The sequence below is a fragment of the Perna viridis genome, chromosome 4 (genome assembly GCF_037379345.1).
Source record: "Perna viridis isolate PV_CMFRI_1.1 ecotype Kerala chromosome 4, ASM3737934v1, whole genome shotgun sequence".
Classification (NCBI taxonomy): domain Eukaryota; kingdom Metazoa; phylum Mollusca; class Bivalvia; order Mytilida; family Mytilidae; genus Perna; species Perna viridis.
The window spans coordinates 30,196,378-30,210,322 of NC_142448.1; the positions used below are offsets into that span (position 1 = coordinate 30,196,378).

At 31.8% G+C, this 13,945-nt stretch overlaps 1 protein-coding gene across 3 annotated transcripts in view; it reads right to left on the bottom strand.

The window, feature by feature from the left end:
- The window catches only part of LOC148619692 (calcium-dependent protein kinase C-like), a 97,834-nt gene that overhangs the window by 21,345 nt on the left and 62,544 nt on the right, over positions 1 to 13,945 (bottom strand). For all 3 annotated transcript variants that reach the window (XM_088579868.1, XM_088579869.1, XM_088579870.1), the window contains 4 exons: positions 13,686 to 13,917; positions 5,867 to 5,992; positions 2,118 to 2,291; positions 32 to 123 (listed from right to left, as the gene is read on the bottom strand). In XM_088579868.1, coding sequence (XP_088435994.1) covers positions 32 to 123; positions 2,118 to 2,291; positions 5,867 to 5,992; positions 13,686 to 13,917 — 624 coding nt within the window. The remainder of the gene's footprint in view (positions 1 to 31; positions 124 to 2,117; positions 2,292 to 5,866; positions 5,993 to 13,685; positions 13,918 to 13,945) is intronic.

The following is a 13,945-nucleotide window of genomic DNA, read 5'->3' on the forward strand; positions in this document are numbered from 1 at the left end:
ACTCATTAACACGTATCATATAAAGACCTACACAGCTACAGGTTCTTTAAATTTTCCTTCTTGTTGTATTCTGTACATTAAATCACCACCATTTACATACTCCATAACAAAATACAAACGATCCTGAAAAAGAAAACGTGAAAAAAAAAATCTTTGATGTTTCTATCATTCTGGATTTTCTCCACTTTTAATAATAACCATATTCATTCCAATTATTACCCATTTTTGCCCATTCTTACTTTTTATTTCTCATCTTTTCTTTGTATACCTAATTGATTTGTACCACTGATTGCAAATTATTTCACAGAGAAATATTTTCAGCATTTAGTCCTAATTGAAAATATGCAAATTTTACAGTTAACATCTAATCCATACAAAGAGTACTGATATAAGTACACAAATACTGATACTAGAGAAAATAAACTTAATCTTCATCAACAAATCTTATAGCAATAAGTGCAAAGAAATTCTTATTAATCTTCCAGGAAAAGTGATAGGTTCATTTAAAACAGCTTCTTTTATGTCTTTAAAGCAAATAAAAATTCTAGTCAATTCAAGTACTGAGGGTTAGTTTAATAGACTGGACTAGCTGGAGTAAAGTATCACGAAACATGAAGTATCTTTGTCTTCCAATACCATTGTTACTTAAATCTATATTTGCAGTTTTAAAGCCAGTTCAAGTGGAGCAAGAACAGTGAAAATCAATCAACACACTGCATCTACTTCCTTTAGAGAATTAAGCTTTGCAGACTGTTAACCTTTATCATGGAAATGTCCTAACCTGTCATCAGCCAAGAACAGAACATTTTTCTATTGTTTTTTTTTTCTTGCATAAATCAAGCAATTACATTAAAAACCAAGACAGATGTAGTTAATGTAAATCCTACAGTGATAATGGTTTCATTGCATGAAAAAAGAGAGACCAAGTTCCATAAATTGCTTTGTAGTGATTGCATTATTTTATCAATGTTTGTCATGGTTTTCTTTCTTTTTTTGGATTTATTTAAAATGGCATAACTACTTAACTGAAGAAACATTGTTTTTAAAGCTAAACAGTCATAAGGAACAGATCTTTTTGTTAAATACAAGACTTTTGAGTGTATTGCATGGCAATATATAATCCCCTACAGGCAGACAATTCTATGCAAGTTTCATGCATATAAATTAAAAATTCAATCTTTAAATATAAGTGCAGAGCATTTAATTTTTTTAGCCCAAAGGCCATAACTCAGAAAAAAATAAAAATGTACCGATACCAAATTCTAAATTACTCTGTGTAACTTGTCATGGTAAAGTAATTCACTAAATATAAAAAGAACAAAGAAAAAAAAGCATGATCAAAAAAGTGTGAACAACTGATTTTGCAGGACTAGCACACAGATGGACAGACTGAGAGCAAACTGAAAGTGCCCTTTTCGCCAAAGTTGCCAGTAGGTAACTAATATACCAGCTTAGATAGAAACCATTTAATTTTAAATTGGGGGTTTGGTAGGATGAAATATTCCATCCTGCTTCTTTTTTTCTGTTTTGAACTAATGTAATATCAAGTCACGACCCCAAAAATCAATGCAAGCCTTATTTTGGTAGAATGGCATCTTGTTGTAAAATTTCATGAAGATCTATAAACTTCCACTTAAGTTATTGTCTGGATATAACATGTCTCCAGAAAAAGAAAGAATGCTTCCATTATGTGAACACAATTTTTTTTTTTTGCAGTTGTATAAGTAGTAGACGTTGGAAAAGGCCTTGTCACTGTCTTAAAATGAAATGTTTACAAAAAATTGTTTACTGCTATCTATAGATGAACCGACGTTTTTAATGAACATCTTTCTACTGTAATAAACCACTTTACAAAAACATTGACTAATAGTGAAGACGGACTTAAAAATGAAGCTACTGATTGAATATAAGACAGTTAATCTTTATGTAACATTAGTAAGCATTCACTGCAGCCTTGACCTTTCACCCTTGCCCTAGAAAAGGTGTATGTTTTGAGATTTTCATACTGAGTATGCACCAAGTTGTTTCAAAATTCATTTAAGAATGAAGATTACTTTGAGAATGTTACAGAGTGATGGGGTAGACTGATGGTTGGCAAAGGGATTAACAAATCTTACCATAGTTTGGAAACAAGAATGAAGTTGAACAAGGAATGGTGGTTTATTAGGAAGTGCAAGAACTCGTTTCTCTATCATGGTACATTCTACATCGTCATCTTGGATTATCACATCTTTTTTTAATATTTTTATGGCATATAATTCATCAGTTCCCTTTCTCTCTGCTAGAACAACCTGAAATTAACAGATTTGTTTAAGTTTGCAGCACTTTAAACCACCTTCATTCAAAGGCATTGAATAATGCTACCAATACTGTAAAAGTACTAATGTTTGTGAGGTACATGTACCAATTTTCATGGTTTATGTGGGTAGGCCATACCTTGAAATTTGGTTGCCAACAAAAAAGAATTCCATTGATGTGTATATTTAAAACCTCAAAAACCACAAATTCAACAATCCATGAACTGATGTTTTTTCCCTAATCTACAAATTAAAGTACTTTTACAGTAATTTCTATAACCTACTGGAATAGTGGTTAACCAATTTTATTTTAAAAAATCAAGAGAAGCCTAAAAATAATTTAAACAGGACATGATTATAGGTTTTAATGTAATCTTATTTCTTTCAAACAGTATATGCATTTTCTGTAACTTTTTATGGCATACATTTCTTAGTGTATTAATGTCAAATAAAAAAAATCAATGGCTTCATTGCTCTGTGTTGAAAAAATTAAAACATATCTAAAGCCTTTTTTTACGTTACATTAGTCAGAACAAGTCTATTTACTTTATGTAGCTAGAATCTAATTCCTTTCAATCCAGCAAGATGTAATTATGTTCTATCAAATGTAGCAGTTGATGATATAACAGTGTTCATGACAACTTTATACATTGTCATTACATGTAATTTACTTTCAATCAATCACCAAGCTATAATGAATATAGAAATGCTTAGATCAAAGTAGATGTACCATTGTTTAAATCTGATATATAGCAAAATTATGATGTCTATAACAAAACCTGGTTTCTATCAAGGAATTGATTTTGGAAATATTTTGATAGAGTTGTAGTAATTTAAGATCTTATAAAATTCCCAGAATTAATTATGAATTCTTTTCCATAGAGACTGTAAATTACCAACAGCCTCATAGAGTTCTTTTAAAGTAAATTTTAAATACATAAAACAAATTTTAATATGAGGTTAAACATTGTTCAATATACTGAAGACCAAATAAAGAATTCCCATTTTGTAAACAGCCCTAGTTGAATTAACAGCAGTATCATATTTAGTCTGAATACATGCCTAATGTATAAGTTTGAAAGAATCCCTCTTAGTCTAATAAATTTTCAGTTATTCAAACAGTTTAATAAATTTTATTTAACTAGAACAGTATTAATCAGACCTTTCAAGGTTTATGACAAAAGAATTAAAAACATCATTTAAAGAATTAAAAACAAATGGACAAACATACAGACAACAAACAATGCCATCAGGCCACTAAAATGTATATGTATAAGGTTATTTTTCAGTAATTGGTATCTGGCTTCAAAGATGACTAAAAATTACAGTATAAAGCATCCTAGACAGTGAATCAGGACATCTTCCTCACTCAGTAGTTATCAGGGACATCTTTAATTCCTTTATTACACAACCTATTCTCAACATTCAGCGACATTATCAATATATATCACTGCAATATGTAATTAAGACAAATCGTCTCTTATATTTCAACATCCTGTGACAATTAGAAGTAACATAAATTACTAAACAAACGCAGGACAAAATCCTATTTTGTTCAGTATTTTACAACAATAATTTTTTCTATATACAGAATCATTATCAGTGCAAGATTAATATAGAACACTATTCATTCACAGAATATTATCAAAAATGCATTATAATTTGTCAAAATAATGGATGTAATTCTGTTAAAATGCCGTTGCCATGGTTACAGATCTAAATAACTGACACTTAAATCGGTCATAATGAAAAAGTACAGTCAATGATGTCTGTTTAAGGTGTAAATGAGTATAATTATGTGACAATAGTCCATCACAGGACATCAAGAAAAAAAAAAGATTTTTTCCCTTCATTACCAACAAATACATATAAACTTGATAGGAGTTGAAAATTAAAGTTGCAAATTTTGCTTAATGAAATACTAAGATAAAAGTAAGTGCATCCTCAACAAGTTTTTAGAAATATAGAAATCTAGGAACTTATTCAAGAATGTAAGTGACAGTAAAATAGCAAAAATATTGAAATAATTCCAGACAAATAATTGATTTGAAATGTTAACAAATATCATTGTAATAGTGTTCCATTATCACAATATTTTATAATTATTTTGAAAGGTCTGACCAATATACTGAAACTGAACATAATTAGTGTCAAGTACAAGTGTCAATTTGCAAGTTCAAGGAAAAAAATCCAAATTTCTATACGACAAAATTTTTTGTGGAGACAAAAATGGGGAGTGTATTTTCATTAGATGAAACAACATACCAAACCATGACAAACTAATTGGCATACTCCTTGATATTTTCACTTTCCTGTACATGTACCAGTAGCATTGTTAAATTCAAATTCGATATATATATATATGGTGGGAACGACCAAAATTTGCTTTGCAAATTTGACAGTTCTAACATCATTGGGAACTTTTCAGACCCATCTATAAGTTTACGTTATCTTCCCTGTATCAATTTGATCTGATGGAGCAGTGTAGCGAATAGAGTCGTCACATTCTGAGACATTGTATAATATTGATTTGTTGTGACATGCATCATTAATTTGATCCTCTATCCTACATAATACATGTAACACCTAGATGAACTGTCCCGTACTACCATACATCGTGTACAAAGTTACAGCCCTAGATTAATCCCACTAGGAGGTACGACCCGGCCAGCAAAAGCTATATTTTTATAGATTTGCTGGCCGAGTGGTCTAGGCCGCTGGACTTAGTGCAGGTGGTGTTGCCATAGATGTCACAGTGTTATGAGTTTGAGTCCCGCAGAGGGAACGACCAAAAATTGGCTTCGCAAATTTGACAGTTCTAACATTGTTGGGAACTTTTCAGACCCATCTATTATATATATATTATACATATGGGACAAAAATGGGTCTTAATGACACTACACTACTCCTCTGTTTCAGTATTAACATAGCTCAGATTAATGTTATACATGTGAAAAGTTCTACTGAAGCATTTTTTAACAGTTGAAGAACAGTTTGGTTTTTTTTTTTAAATATATACCTATAATAATGATAATATGAGGTTAAACTCTGAACTTCACTATTTTACATTAAACTGAGGTAATTACAGCCAGTGAGATAGGTAACTTCAGCAGATTGGTCTTTCCTTGATTGAAAGGCCATTACCTTATGAACTTCCTTTGGTAGTTAACTGGACAAATAACATGGAAATTTAAACTTTCTATCATTTCATAGGTATTTAAATCTAAGTTCAATAAAACATTTAAATCTCTTGGTCAATTGCTCAGCTAACTACCAGTACCTAAGGAAGTTCGTCATGTAATAGACATATTTACACTTGTGGACGCCATTGGCAAAAATAATATACAAAATGTATTTCCCTTTGTTTTTGTACTGAATTCTCCTTCAACTTAAAGATTAATGATGTCACAATTTAAAATTACATTGTTACATTGTTTCATTGCATCAAAAGGTTATTCGGAGACACATCTGGGGGTCATTCAAAGCAAAATGACAAGTGTGAACTGATGTATGGTCATTTGAACATCATAATTGTAAAATCTCAAATACTTTGATCTTAAATTACTTACTTTCCCAAAACTGCCTTTACCCAAGACAGTCATAAAGTTAAAATCTGTTGCTCTAATTGTATCCTGTTTACTTGTATTTTTTGAGAGATCAACTCGAGGAGTCTTTCCTTCATCCAACGCTGCTTTCTGAAAAACACAAACAATAAAAGCATACAATAATAGTTAATTCAAGTAACAGCATTTGATGTTAAGCACATCCTTAAGTCTCAATTTGTGTTTCATGTCGTATAATGACTTTTAATTGCTTGGTGTTTTTTTTTTCTCCTATCAAAGTCTGGTATTTTTGGTACTGTTTTCGTCTTTTTTTTTGGTGGGGGGGAGGGGATGGAAAACTAAAATCCTGGATCCACTATTCATCATAACAACAAGTTACCATGTTTCTCTGTAGAAAAGTATACTGCTTACCCTGTTCTAGATGGCAGACATATTCATGCCAGATACATGTATTAAAAGTTTTAATCAAAGGTCAAAGTAATATGATACAGATCAAGCAAATCATAAAAAAATTGGAACATGTTAATGAAAATATCCTCCCATTTTATTTATGAAACCTCATAATGAAATACAGACGGACAAAATTTAGGTCATCATGACACAACCTGTGGTTGCATGACAATATATTATATATAACCCATAAGGAATTTCTGTTCCATACTTTGTCCGTGACTATGGATAAACAACACAAAACAATATTCCACCTAGGATACAAATTTCTATTTTTTTCATATTCCATTAGCATAATTGTATATCATATTCCCTGATAATGCCATGACATTCCTAAAACCAAGGTCATCAGTATGGTAGCTTTGGGAGGCTTCATTTCAGAACATATTGACAATCCATAATCTAGTTTGTCATTTCTGTATATTATGACTGACATGAACAGTTCTAGATGTTCAAATGTATCAATGATTAGTATTCAGGATCATGAAGAAATACTGTGACTTGTCTACATATTATTTTTCTGACATTTTCATGATTTCAAAAAAGTATGAATGATTTAGTTCCTACTGCCACATCATCTTTCATATCTTTTTATAAATTTAATATCTGCACTGATGCATAAGTCTAGGGCAGGTATGGGTGACAAGATATCCAAGCAGGATCAGATATGGCATGTATCAATATGTTTGTAAAATTTGTGACCTCAAGTACCCCACAACACCTACAAAAAAGGTATAGGCTATCAGCCAAAGGCAATAGCCTTATAATCATACTACTACTTCATATCCTTCACATTCTCAAGTAATAAAAACCCTTCTGAAAATAAAAACGTAATTTGTGAACCAAAGCTGTGACCCCATCCCTGCAAAAGGTACAGACAAATGCCATTTTACACTTAGATGTGTACTAATTTATTGTTATTTCATGAGGGAAGAAAATTACAGAAACAAAACATCCCAAGTGAATGCAATACAAAGGTCATTCATTAACACATGTCTACGTGTTAATGAAAATGCCACAAAAAAGTATTAGTTTTACAATGAAAGTTCAATATTTAGGGAGAACTTGATTTGTTTTTTGATATTAATTTGAAAAATACAAAAATGAATTAATTAGTACCCTGAGTACATCAGCACTTTTAATAGAATAATATTAGACCCAATAAATAAAACAATAATGTAAACACTAACTAGATATGACTGCAGAGATTGAACCCTGAAGAGATGGGGCAAATTTCAACACAATATTTAAGCTCAATACAGCTCTGAATTTTAATTGTAATTCAAATATTTGCAGTACCAAATTGCTGAACACCTTTACCCAGTCAGAATTTGACTAAACCTAACGGTTTTGGAGATATATGCAAAAATCTACAGTCTGACCCCTACGTTCTATTTTTAGTAACAGGGGGCCATGTTTTTTGACGGATCAAAAATCTAAACATATTTTTTGTGCAAAATACCCTTAGGAACACCTGTGAAAATTTTCATATAATTCAGCTCAGTAGTTTTAGAGGAAAAGATTTTTGAAAATTGTTAACAGATGATGACTGACTACAACGGACGCCAAGAAATGGTAATTGCTCACATGGCCTTCGGCCAGACAAGCTTAAAAGTAGAAAATTCTCCCATTTATCAACCACAAAAAAGTCCCATAATTAAAAACACAAAATGGCAGAAAATTTTTTAAATCAAAGGGTAGCTCACATCAAAATTGAAAGAAATAATTCAATTAGTTCCATAAAAATTGCTGGCTCCATTTTTGAGTTACTGTGTGAATGTAGGACAGAGAAACAAATGGACGGACAACAGTATACAATTATATACCGGTATCCTGCCTAAAAAGACATATTACGCTTGATCACAATGTACCTCATCTTTGTGAGGCATAAATATGGGCTTGACATCATTATAAAAGCAGTGGTATAATTTAATCAAAATCTCACAAAATCCAAAGACTTAACTGTACTGCAAAACACAATTCATCACTTGGGTAAAAAATTGCTTAACAATATATCTGAATATTTGCTTATGAGGACTGTTATCTTGGAGGCTTTAATCATCACAGAAAATCAATCTGAGACAGTCAAATTATACCATTGTCTGTGAATATTCAATTGGAACTTTTCTGCCAAATATAGATAATTCTTAGCTTTTCATCAATTATTCAGGATAGTGAAGAGTTGGCAGTTAATACAACAATAATTGGAGAGTTATAAAGCTTTGTCTAAACACAAAATATTGTTATCTCCATTGCAGAGAGCTTCAAAAATATTCTGACATACTTAAAAGTGTTTACAACTAGAAATCATTGAGATGGAATTTGACCTTGAGTTCAAAGTTCAAGGTCATAGGCCAATACCCATGGTACATGACACATCGTCTTTCAGTGATCTACCAACATGCTAAATATCAAAAGCCAATACAGAATGACAAGAAAGTGACAGCCCGGACATCAATTTGTGAGTGAAAAACAGAAATTTGACCTTGATGTGAAAGTTCAAGGTCATAAGCAATACCCATACTATGCAACACATCATCTTTAGGAAAATATCAAAAGCCTACATTGAAAGACAAAAAAGTTACAGCCTGGACACAATTTGTAACAGACAAATGGATGGACACACAGAGTAATCACTATAAAGCGACCACCACTATAAGAGGCAGGGCCCTAACAATTATTCAGAAACATTTACACTTTCATTTGGACACTGAAGGGCTGGTGATGTAAGATGTAATTCACAAATGAATTCACTGACAATTCTATATATTTAGCTGATTTTTTTATTCTAACCCCCTTTCAAGTAAAACTGATAAAAACTATTTCTATGATGTTGTTAGAAGAAACCATATTTAAACTACAGATAAAATTAACAGTGCTTAAATCAGGGAAAGTCAATCAATTCAGTTATTTACAGATTTAATTTGCAAGAGTAATTTATTACTGAAGATGTTGCAGGCATATCAATTCTGGGAGAGGATTTTCACACTGTAAGAGAATATTTATAAATTATGTAAGGCAACAACTAAATAAATCTTAAACTTTGATGTACAGATACAATTTAATAGATGTAAACTTTGATGGAAGATGTTATTAAGTTTACAACTAAGGAAAGGTTGAGCAGCTCAAGTTTCAATTAGGCAATGTTTGGTAAGGAAAGCTAAGCAATCTATAAGCCTTGATATTTCTTCAACAGAAATGACAAATGGTGGTGTCTAATGCAAGACAGCTTTTACATTTGTCAAAATCATGAAATATATTTGTCTTTTTAAGTAACATGCACTTTATCAAGAACATAACTTGTATAAAACAAGCAAATAATAAAATTTGGTTGTACTTCTAAGTACCAGTCCATATAAAATTCAGACACTTTGGACTCCAACTGCCAAACTATGATACTTTTTTTCTACTTAAAAACATTTAAAAATTTGATTATAATGTTTAGAAAACTCCTTCTTAATATAGAAGTAACCTCCTACTCATTTGAAATATCACAAAATGTGTCTAAGGGGTTGATATGCAGCAAGAATAGAACAGGAGACACAACTTTAAGTGTCAAAAGTATGTACTAAATATACAGTTAGTCTGCCCTTAAGAAATTGAGAAAAAAATCTACTTACGGTCCATTGCAGCATTTTAGCTAATTTAGTATTAAGTCAAATAGAAATAAAGAAGCAAAAGTACAATTTATAAAGTCACAGCATCATATCAAACATGAAATAATTTTCTCCAGTAGAATACTAACAGATAAAGGAACAGAAAACTAGACTGACATAGCAAATGCAGCATTGTAACTCCTCACTTGCAAGTGCGAATTAAATACCATAAGAAAAGCTCCTTAAGGTAGGAGTTATGTAAACAGGCTATCAAGTAACTTTTTGTAAAAAAATAAGGGCTATTTTTAGGGCCAAATTCTTAAAAAATAAGGGCTAAGTTTAGGATTTTTTAGGGTTTTAGACACAAAAATAAGGGATGACATTCTTTCTTTTTCAATTATAATACTAAAAGAAAAACAAATTACTTACCACTGGCTAAAGACAACAATATAAAAGCTATTTACCAACCCAGAAGATCATGTCAGTGGCCATCAACAATTGTATTCAGCAGCTGCTAACAACCACCAAAATGTCTTCTGAGGTGTTTATTTGATCATAATATTCATTTTCTGAGAGTATACTGAGCTAAATTCCATTAATACAAACAATATAAAGGGAAATTACTATTTAAAAATTTCAAAAATTTCGCAACAAAAATAGGGCTTTTTTAGGATTCTTCTGCTTTTAATAGGAAAATTAGGGCTGCTTTTGAAAAATAAGGAAAATTAGGTAAATAAGGGCCCGCTTGAAAGCCTACGTAAATGAATGTCCCTAGCAGATTACGGAAAAAACGCTGTGATTGCCGTTACAATGCAAGTTATTTCTGTTTAACCAATGACTAAAAAATGTTCGACAGTAATCGAAATTCCCGTGGATATTTCATTCATAAATTGTATTATACTAAATAACATAACCTTCGCTGTTTAATCCTTATAATTCTATCCCGACATTTGGGAATTTTTTTTTGAAATGTGTTGAACTGGTAAATGTATTTATATATTTAGTTCTGAAACAATTTAATTTTGGGGTGAATTTACTTGTAGTTAGATTTAAAGCACTTGTAAGTTTTTTTCCCCAAGCTGAAAATTACTCTGTAAACAAACTGTACCGGTACAAATGTGTATTAATAAACTTTTCTTACAGCTATATTATGCTGTTTAGGTCGTTGCAACACTCTTTCAAACTACACGGCTGCCGTATTGGTTTCAAGTTGACTAGTGTTCATGCATGTATGAATGATCTGGCCAAGTTCATCTAAGTATGAACTTTCTGGCAAAGACGTTCTTGACCAATTAAAAACGGCTATTAGCATGAAGAATGTTATGATTAAAATTATACAGTGATATACATATATACATACAAAGTTATTATGTATATTTACCGTGCTTCATAAGAATAAATAGGAGACAGAAAACCACACGATATATGAGACCAGGGTGGATTCACAGATATTGAAAAGTGGGTTCAAGAGCGGTTACATGATAATATTTGCTCACTCTTGACAAAACACTGTGATAAATTCTTTATCCGACTTTTGATCCACCACTGGTATAAGAAATCAATTTAAAATAATGTAGTAATCAGAAAAAGTGCAGGGTGGTCGAGGGGAAAAAGTACAAGATATCAAAATGGCATTTCTACAACAAACTATCAAATAAATCAAAGTACTCTTGTACTGAATCAATTTACATTGATTGTTTAAATTAATCGTCAAATTGCAAAAATAGGGTTAAGACAGAAGGAAAGAATCTGAATCATTTTCAAACGCATTTTAACACAAACTTGATGTTGTAAATTGTCAAAATTAAACTCATATATTGAAATTCACCATTCTGATTACAAATGACAATCAATTTGTCTTTAAAGTAGCAAAATAAAATTAGTTTTTCAAGTCAAAATTCAATTTAGCGAACTCCAGATGCCCTTTTTAACATGTACATGTACTTCTCATAATACAACTTGTCTTCAGTTGATAAACTATAACTTAAGTGCTACAAATAACACCATACCGTGGACTGACACCATTCTTTAGAAAACTGCATGATCAAAATTACTTTGCCCCATGAAATATCAGTTGCCTTTGACAAGGCTTTGCAAAAGAGGGGGAGTGGACGGGGTTACAGTAGTTTGACAGGTGCACATTACACAAGTAGAATGCATTTTTTTTTCATGTCTGACATTTATAAGCCCTGTGTCAGAAAACAAACCTGAGAACCAAAGTGAAAAAATGATATGAAAAGCTGTTATTATGATGTATTTCCAACAAGATTGCTATGAGTAACTATACGTCCCCTGCTGCTGCTGCAAAAAAAATTGACATGCAAAAGTTTGTGGTGCAATGATCAATTACGTATGTTGGTAAACAATCCTACAAAGGGGTGACGGACGGATGCACGGACACCGGTCTTAATATAATTTGGTGTATTCTATAATCGAATAGTGGAGGGTAGAAAATAATTAGAATTGGTATGTGCTACAATAACTGACTGGATTAGGCCAAAATTATACATAATTCATAATTCACCGGTATTTCTATGTCCCATTTCCCTTATGGCTGGGAATAAATTCATTTTTAAATAATCCATAAAATCAATATTTTAATTCTGAGGCACCTATTGTGTGATACTTCAGATAATTTCCCAGCTTTCATATCACTGTCAGCTGGTGTCTCCTTCAGTAAGAATACAATGACTTCATTAAATATCACGCCTACCAAATATCACATATGTTCATTGTGCATTTTTATCATTTAGGCCATACAGTAATGCTGTGATCATGCATAAAATTAATGAATATACAGAGAATGCATTCATAAAATATAGCAATCTGAAATAAAATGGTTAGACAATGCTACACATATTCGTAAATTGCCTTCTTCTTGAAAAACTTTGTTTCTCTGCCTTTTCGTTATTTTAATTCCCTTTTCCACCATTTTTGAATTCATTAGAAACTGAAGAAAAAACTGTGTCCAGGGCCTTCCGTTCACTAAATTTGCTACACATACTATACATGAAACAAGTGTCATAGCAAGCCTAGCTTTTTATTTACAACTGTATAACATGTAAAGATATGTGACGTCGCTGAAATAAAGTTTGACATTACCGAAAAAAAAAAGGAAAAAAAAAGGTAAGTATTCCCACTTTAGGAGAGCATGACGGGTTAACAAGTCCTGTTGTCAAGTGATTTTTATACATCTTTCGATAGCTATTACAGCTGACAATGATATACTATTTTTTGAAGAAAATTCTAGGCACCATTATTTCACAATACTAAGAAAAAATTTCATACCTGCCATTTTTTAACAATTTCCCTACATATCCTACGTATTTTCATCATTTTACTAGCATATTTCAAATCTATGTACTTAAAAAATGAAATACGAAACAATGTCATTTTTATCTGTCATATGATTGCATTCGAGTCGATCTTTCCATATGCAAAATTTCAGAGAAATTCTAGGACACGATATTTACGAATCTCCTACCTTAACTGTATTAAAACAAGCCCAATCATGAATTCAAGGAAGAGTCATACTACAATGAGGGAAGAAGTTCAAAATTTTCAAAAGTTTGCCAAATCCATCCTATGGATGGGCTGTAGTTCAGTTGATTAAAACCAGGCTTTTGCTTGTAATTTTGAAAATTTACTGTATAATTTGGGCAAATATTGACAAAAAACCTTAGCCCTCTTTCCAAAATCACTAGTTTCGTGCCTGTGTCCCCCTCCATAAACCTCTGCCATTCTTGAAGCAGTAACCATATATTTGACAATGGCTATACCTTCATCCTGTCCTTGAGCTCCTGTATATCACTGGCAAGGTCATCACTGACTGGAATACCATAGAATTCACCCTCCTCCTGACTCAGCAGTTTGAACCAGCCATCATGCAGTTCCTTAATCACTTCCGAAATTCCAAACGACAAAGATCCCATGAAATCATTTCTGGAAGTACGATCCCAATCCCATACTTCTATTGAAAGGCGTTTTGAATGGTCATCTGCACTAAGGTCGCTGTAATATTTAAAGTATTGCACTGGAA